Source organism: Siphateles boraxobius, unplaced genomic scaffold (assembly GCF_051911475.1).
Source record: "Siphateles boraxobius isolate OS27281-9 unplaced genomic scaffold, OSU_SipBor_1 6, whole genome shotgun sequence".
Taxonomy (NCBI): Eukaryota; Metazoa; Chordata; class Actinopteri; order Cypriniformes; family Leuciscidae; genus Siphateles; species Siphateles boraxobius.
Window position 1 is genome coordinate 17,138,303 of NW_027509186.1, and position 8,554 is coordinate 17,146,856.

The 8,554-nt window shown below is 36.7% G+C and overlaps 1 protein-coding gene across 1 annotated transcript; it reads right to left on the reverse strand.

Moving 5' to 3' along the window:
• Positions 1–1,124: 1,124 nt before the first annotated feature.
• On the reverse strand, positions 1,125–8,503 carry rhbdd1 (rhomboid domain containing 1). Its single transcript, XM_077207898.1, has 8 exons — positions 8,296–8,503; positions 7,416–7,568; positions 6,941–7,220; positions 5,538–5,670; positions 3,516–3,604; positions 2,302–2,358; positions 1,916–2,092; positions 1,125–1,695 (listed from the first exon to the last, which is right to left on the reverse strand). Exons 1-8 carry the CDS (start codon positions 8,296–8,298, stop codon positions 1,595–1,597), a joined length of 993 nt encoding a protein of 330 aa, XP_077064013.1. The 5' UTR covers positions 8,299–8,503; the 3' UTR covers positions 1,125–1,594.
• Positions 8,504–8,554: the final 51 nt, after the last annotated feature.

Genomic DNA, 8,554 nt, shown 5'->3' on the forward strand with positions numbered 1-8,554 from the left:
TTTGAAAAGATTTAGAAAAGACTTTATAAGATTATCAGCTCACATCTAAAGACTTGGGTTCACAGTTTTTAGTCTCAGATTAAAGACTTGCGATAATATCAAACATGTTTGATATGAAAGACTTGAGAAAGACTGGCATAAATCGGGTCGCCGACTGCAGATTATCACCTCACATTTAACGATCGAGACGACAGGAGTGCGCCGAGACACCAGTAAGATTCCTAAAGACTGCCAGTCTTTAGTCTGGGACTGTGAAAATCCTTTGGTGTACGCCCGGCATTACAGAACACACTACTTGAATACCCCTTCAGCACTTCAATTATATCTTACAGAAATGGCCTATGTGGCTTCTGATATCATTAGTAATTTAAGCAGGTTATAATTTGAGAAGTGATTTCTTTCCACTAAAATATCCCACTTTTTTTCTTGAAAACTCGCTGTAATTCAAACTAACACTTTTAACAAAGAGAAAACCAGCATTCTGAATGATTTAAACACTTTTTGTGGACTGTATAAAAATCGAATAAATACACAACCGTTCAAAAGTTTGGGTTCAGTACAATTTTTTATTCTCACCAAGGCTGCATTTATTTGATAAAAAATACAGTAAAATATATATTTTTGGGGAATATTAATGCGGTTTAAAATAGCTGTTTTCTAATTTAATAATATATTTTAAAAATGTAATTTATTCCTGTGATCAAAGTTGAATTTTCGGCATCATACTCCAGTCTTCAGTGTCACATGATCCTTCAGAAATCATTCTAATGTACTGATTTGATGCTCCAGAAACATTTCTGATTATCATCAGATGTAAAAGTTAATATTTTGTGCAAACTGCATTTTGTTCAAGTTTCTTTGATGAATAGACAGTTTAAAATAAATAGGCATTAATTTAAAATAAAAAACTTGTGTAACAATGTTAATGTATTTAATGTGACTTTTCAGTATGCATCAGTTTAATGCATCCTTGCTGAATAAACATATTAATTTCTTTCTTCTTTCTTTTAAATCTTACTGCCTTTTAAATCTTACTTAGTCAGCCAGAACATTTAATTTTTACTCACTATTTTATAATATACCATTATGAACAAAGAAGTATCTTAGAACCAATGAACAACATGTCAGAAAAAGCATGGTTTATTGTTTGATTACAAAAAATATACTTTCTTAAGAAACTAAGTATAAGTTACTTAAAAGTTGTTTGGAAATGATCAAGTGCAATGTGCTAGAGAAGATTTACAAAAACTACTTTAGTAAGACGTATTGGTATATTGACAGTTTTTGCATTCAACACACTGCAAAAGGCACTCGTATCTGCAACCACCTGTCATGGATGTTAAACTTTTAGCATAAATACATTAAGAGCAGCATTTAAAGCAAAAACAAATGTGTGTAAAACACTTTTTCCAATTAGAAATACAGGCAGCGGCCTTGGAAACCTCCCACACATTAGAGGGGATCCACTGATGACATCATAAATCCTCAATGACACAACCAATCACCAGCGGAAGAGTCTCCTCCGCTAGCTCTGATAGGTTGTTTAGAGTTGTCTTTCATGTAAATGATGTGTTCTCCAAGGTTCTCCAAGCGCTCAGCTGGTAAACCTCTGAAGTCGTCGCCAGCGGATCTCTTCAGGCGTCGGGTTAGGGTGGGAATAAGTGGCATATGAAGATCTAGCCTGCGTAGGACCACCTATAAAGCAAGAATAACAAAGTTGCACCTTGTAACTGCTGATACTATAGTTTACAATGACTTTTGATCAATTTAATGCATCCTTGATTAATAAAAGTGTCAATTCTTTCAAAGAAATAAATCAACTAAATAATCTTACTGACCCCATAAAAATATAATACTTTTATTTACAAGCTTGTTTATGACTAAGCATTTTTAAATAATTTTCAGCTGGACTCACCTCTGTCGCTGAGGCTGGCCCTGACAGCGGCCTGGTACTGCTCCTCATCTGACAGTCCTGCTGTATAGGGATGCTGGGGCGGCGCAGAGGCCATGTGTGTGTCGTACTGCCTGCGATCAAATGACTGCTGTCCATAATTTGTGTTTGGAGGATTCGGCATGCCATATCCACTGTATCCTGTGAACACAGACATACAAATTATGCATCTTGAGGACAATTAATGGACCAGTCGTTTCATCTTTAATGTCTCTCAAAGTCAGAGTCATTTCTGAGGACGAATGTGATTTAGTAATATCAGATGGCTGCCTTTTTAACAAATTTAATATTTCCCTATAAAACAAAAAATGATTCAGATTTGATATTATTCAAGATCTGTAACTGTATACCTGATGAATTGTAGTATGTCTGCTGCACTCCATGATGCCCATTAGATGTCACAAAGCCTGAAATTACATAGATATGGCCGTTTATGTGACCGGATGCATTTATTCCCGAATTAAGTGTCCTCATGCTCTACTATTCAAAGGTTTTTAAATATTTTTTAAAGAAGTTTCTGATGCTCACCAAGGCTGAATTTATTTGATCTAAAATAGAGTTAAAACAGTTCTGTGATGTCAAAGCTGTATTTTCAGCATCATTACTTCAGTCTTCAGTGTCACATGACCCTTCAGAAATCATTCTAATATGATGATCTGATGGCTCAAGAAATATTTCTTATTATTATCAATGTTAGAAACAGTTGTGCTGCTTAATATTGTTGTTGAAACTGATAAAAGAAATTCTGGATTTTTTGATTGATAGAAAGTTCAAAAGAACAGCATTTATTTGAAATGGAAATCTTTTGAAACATTATAAATATCTTTACTGTCACTTTTGATTACTTTAACACAAACCCCAAACTTTGAACAGTAGTGTAGTGTATATGCGTACTGTATTAACATATTTAAAGGATTAGTTCACTTTTAAAAAAACTTTTGCTGATAATTTACTCACCCCCATGTCATCCAAGATGTCCATGTCTTTCTTTCTTCAGTCGAAAAGAAATGAAGGTTTTTGATGAAAACATTCCAGGCTTTTTCTCGATATAATGGACTTCAATAGGACACAAACGGTTCAAGGTCCAAATGACAGTTTCAGCGCAGCTTCAAAGGGCTTTAAACGACACCAGACGATGAATAAGGGTCTTATCTAGCGAAACGATCGGTTTCAATATCATTTCAATAATAAATAAAAAAGTTTACGTTTTATAAGCACAAATGCTCGTCCTGGCTCTGTTCTGTGATGCGCGTTCGTGACTCTCCTGTTCGAACTCGTTCATCAAAATGAACAAATCTTTTTTCGAGTCATTACGTTCACTGAAACTGTCATTTGGACCTTGAACCATTTGGGTCCTTTTGAAGTCCATTATATGGAGAAAAATCCTGGAATGTTTTCATCAAAACCTTAATTTCTTTTCAACTGAAGAAAGAAAGACATGGACATCTTGGATGACATGGGGGTGAGTAAATTATCTGCAAAAGTTTTTTTTTTAAAGTGAACTAATCCTTTAAGGTACAAAGATGTCAAACACACACAAGAACACTCAAATTGTTGTGTTTACCTGCACATGTTTTCATTAATCTCTTTAGTGGTCCTTTCGTGTAGAGCAGCCCAACCAGGATCCCAGCCAGATGTCCAACAAATGACGTTCTGCAAGAGTGAAAGTGTGTTAATATAAGCTTTGAATCAGATCCTAGGCCAACAATAAATCAAAACGCTTACGGAAAAAGAAACGATGTCATATGGTCTATAGTGTAACTAGGGTGATCACCTGGTTATTGCTCTGTTGCAGGATGTAGATGTGATTTTGAAGGACAATGTGGGACACGAGTGAGAGAGATAAATGTACCACAATTATACTACGTGAATGTTGATTTACATTCTTTGGAATGCCTATTTGCCATTATGTTGAATAATAACATGTTTTAAAACGCAAATAAGCTTTGTTAACTGTGACAGGCTCTGTGAGACTGTGAATGTTCCCTTAATTTGCCCAGTTTTGAGTGATACAATGTCATTTACTCTATGGCATCTCATTTGTTCATTCTGCTAAATATTATGAACTGAATAACAGGGTAGTAGGTGAAAAATTTTATACTAAAATACATTTCTTTAAAGGGTAACTAAACACTAAAACAACTTTTTTTAGTTAATTATCTGTAAGAATGGAGCTTCATAAATGCTGTTCATTGATTCGAGTACATTTTTTGACATTTGGGTATAAAGTGTTTTAATTCTCAAATATATGGTGTTACTGAGGAATATAGGGAGTGCTGCCCTCTTCAGGTTAAACGGAAAGCTCCTGCAGTAGGGGTACTCTCTGACGTAGAATACTCTCTGACGTCACTCGGTCACGCCCTTGGTGCGAGCTCACCACGCTCTTGGCAGCCCCTGGTATAAAAGCATCTGGTTCCGTCAAAACTACTGTAGCGAGTCTTGAAAACGATCAGGATAGATACTGTATATATTAGCATCTAGTTAGCATAGCATTTATATAGTTATTTAGATTATTTCGTGTAGCCTAGGTAGTTAATCTCGCCTATCGCTCCAGTGTGCAACCTGCATTTTACGTGGGATTGCTTCTCCAACGCAATGGAGGTGGAAATGGGCTTCTCCACACAGCTCGCGCTGCCAAACGCTGCTCTTCATACCTGCATGAACTCCACCACCGCAGCGGCGTCATGATGTGAGTGAGCATATATTTTTAATCACAATTTATGTTCCTTCTTATTAGGCTAAAGTTAATCCTCTGGTGTCGACAAACGCGCCGGAGCGATTTGCTGATCATTTTTTTCACATAGCAGCAAAATATATTGAACGTAATAGTAATAATAATCCTGGAAAAAATGACCTCAAAATGACTGAATATAAGAATAATCGGATGCCGATCGTGATGCAGGAGTTAAGACCGCAGTTTGAGCTGGTGTCCACAGACAATTCACCCTCCTCCACTTCAGGTGAAGGTGGGGGAGAAAAGTTCTCGACTTCAAATGACCGCTCTGTTGCAAAGCTACTTGCGTCACTCCATTTTAGCTAGTTTGACAGCAGCTGTCACTGCGGGTCTCAGGTGCACGCCCCCGCCCCCCCCCCCCCCCCCCCCCCCCCGCTCAGCCCCGCCCTCGGTTCGTCGCCTCTATCTCCGCTGGGCTCTGCCCACTTTTCCAGCATTTTTCAAATATTGCCAGTGGCTGGAGTCAGGCTTTGACCAGGGGTTTAGTTACCCTTTAAGTAGCAACTAGTTTATTTTCCTTTATTAGACTATGCAAACAATAAATGCATTTTACCAGATTCAGTGCATCTTGAACTTGTATTTCTTGATAAAAACACGGAAGTGTCATTTCACAGTAAAAAAAAACCTCTCTGCGAATGTGCTGTTTGGTTAATTTCCTGCTCTAGCTAGAACATGACGACTGCGCAAATGGATTTTTAAACAGCAATAAAATTTTTTAGTAATATAAAAAAAAAATACGGACATAGACGAAATATGATGACGAGGGAAAAAAGGTCCCTATTTCTTTACTGGCCTAAGTCTAATAGTATTGCTGTTTTTCTCTAGTGTCTTTGAAATGAGTGTTATGCCTACCCCGGATTCATGACATGGATGAGGACCAACTCTACCCAGCAGGAGTAGCGATTGGCTATGGGCAGCCCCATGACGTACGTGGATCCGCCTGGATGATAATGGTTATTCACCACCTTCAGCCCAAACAGAACACCTAAAACAAACAACAAACAGCTGCAATGCTTATTTCTTACAAGAGAAATGTAAAAATTACATCTACAAATTAATTGATTTCTGTTGTTCCACTCCATTTTTATTCTTTACACCAATGCACAGGATTAATATGATAGTAAAAGATACACTACCTTTCAAAAGTTTAGAGACATTAAGTTGTTTTTTTTTTTGTAAAAAAAAAAAAAGAAATTAATACTTTTATTAACACCAGAACCACACACCAAATCTGCAAAACCATACACTAATTCTTGGCCTTTGACACAGTTTTCAATTTCATAAAAAAAATTTTTGCAAACCACAACACAGAATTCTCCATGTAACACATAAAAATCCAACAGGAAGTATCTTGATTTCCTTTTCCAAACACAACCTATCAAAATGCCACAGTAATTCATCAGTGCCTCACACTAACTCCTCACATGTGAAAACACTCATTGCTTTACTTAACACCAACCAATCATGGTTTTAGAATAGGCCAATAAATAGGGCAAAGGTCAAGTTATAGATTTTTCGGACTGTGTAATACTGTATTCACAACCACAAACGCTTACAGTAAAAAAAATAGTTTGGTTTCAATCTTGATTTCGTGTTTACAGTGAATTTTTCAACATCTCTCTTTTGTACAGAAATGTACATAGAAGCTCTCGAAAGAAGAGCTTTACGTTTTGAATAACTGTGTATGATATATCTAAAATATTATATTTTGGCAAAGGTGAGACAAATGTTTGCTTTTGAGATGTGTTTGTGATATTTTGAATGCAGTGCTTCATTTTGCAAAAGATGTGAGGCATTTTGCAATTGTGTGTGTGCAATTATTGGATTTGTGTCTAAAGATTTGAAAAAAAGAGGCAAAGTTTTGAAAATGTGTGTAAGCAGTTGAAAAAACTGTGAATTGATCGAAGTGACAGTAAAGACACTTGCAATGTTACAAAAGATTAATATTTCAAATGAATGCTGTTCTTTTGAACTTTCTATTAATCAAAAATTCGTGAAAAGAATTATCATGATTTATGAAATATATTAAGCAGCATAACTGTTTTCAGCATTGATAATAATAAAAAAAATGTTTCTTGAGCAGCAGATCATCATATTAGAATGATTTCCGAAGGATCATGTGACACTGAAGACTGGAGTAATGATGCTGAAAATACAGCTTTGATCATACATTACATTGAAATATATTGAAATGGAAAACAGCTCTTTTAAATTGTAGTAATGATATTGTTATCATGCTCCAACACAACACACACCTGAGAACCCCACCGCACACTGTAGACTATACGACGAGTCTTCCGTCATCCGTGTCAGTCCTGTCTCCAGGAGCAGGTAGACCAATCCGGTGAGCAGAGAGAAGACAGACAGCAGGTACGCAAACCAGGCGCCTCCCAGTTTCCTCTCAAGCTTGATGCCCTTCCAAAGGAGGGAGGCCATGTTGAAGTATAGATGCATGTCGTCAACATGGTGAAACGGTGACAGCAACAGACGAGCCCAGTCTCCGTACCAGTACGCCTCCCGAACACTCAAACACGTCTGAAAAACATACAAACAGACCAGATTTACAAAACAGTCTTATCAGCACTAACATATTAAGAACTGTGTCTACAGCTTTTAATGGCTGGCAAATTTTCTACATTCACTTGCTATCGTCAGGTGTGGCAAAACCCATTTTGGACCCTGCATGTGCCCTGTGTTCTGTGTTGAAGTTTATGTTGTAATAACATCTACCTGTAAGAGGGGTTTGACAGGAAACAGGAACAAATAGACATTGAGGCCCAGTGTTGCAAGAGTGACAGGTGGGATGTTGTCTATTCCCAGCTGGAAAACCTGAGAGGCCAGCAGGAGCAGGCCGAGATTGGATCCCCTTTGTCTGTTGCGCATCTAAAACACACAACCACATTCTCATACACATAGTGTTTTATCTTTGTAAAAGTTTTAGTTACATTTCTTGAAAGACTGCTTCTTTTACATTAATGTGTTCAAATAACACTGCAATTCATACCATCTGTCTGTAAAGCATGTAAAATCATGAGTCTGTCTGTTGCAATTGGTATTGGGGGAGGGGCATTCCATTCTAGAGAGCATCTGATTGGACAAAAACTGTGTGGTGCAGGATGAGTTATCAATGTTTTCTGTCTATTCCCCAAAATATGTGAATTTTTAAAAGTGTGTATTTGCCACAAAAAAAATTATTGGCAGATAGACTTTTTTTTAGAGTCAATAAATGTAGTTGCGTATTTTATCTAAATCTAAAATAGTTGGAAATGGGTCCCTTCAAGGTATAATAGCATAACATGAATTATTTCATTTCATTTGAGAATAAAGTCATCATACATTCACAGTAAGTGCTATGCATTCAAATGAAAATATCATCAAACCAAGAAATTTACTGTATCTTCTTAATTGTTTGAAACAAATATTTACAGAGCATTTTAAGTGCCCTTTACAAGCACTAATAAAGAATCTATTATACATACTAAAGAAATTATGAATATTATGGGTAATATCACGCATGTAATCTTATCTACTACATACATACAATCACTATTATTTTGAGGAATAAATAAAGTATTCTATGCTAGACAGAATTACTGGGCATATGACTTACCATTACACCTGAATGTACAGCTGCTGTTTTGCTCGAAGTTCCTACGCTGTAAATTGGATGTTGTGTCAAGCGTTTCCCGAGTCCTAATATTAGCGATCAACAGTAAGACCATAGATTGTAATAAAATGAGAAGAACACGTCAGATTTTACTTTCATTTCACCATGTTTCGTCAGGTAGTAAACACGGAAGTGACGCAACGGGACTTCTGGTCGCGTGATCTCATCCCTCATGACGTGTGTAGTTTTTTTTTTTCCTAGA

Excerpts from the sequence above, each read along its gene's own strand:
- rhbdd1 (XM_077207898.1), bottom strand. Across the intron at positions 3,605-5,537 it reads ATCCATGTCATGAATCCGGG|AACGTCATTTGTTGGACATC; the intron begins GTAGGCATAACA and ends TCACTCTTGCAG. Across the intron at positions 2,359-3,515 it reads ATTAATGAAAACATGTGCAG|GCTTTGTGACATCTAATGGG; the intron begins GTAAACACAACA and ends ATGTAATTTCAG.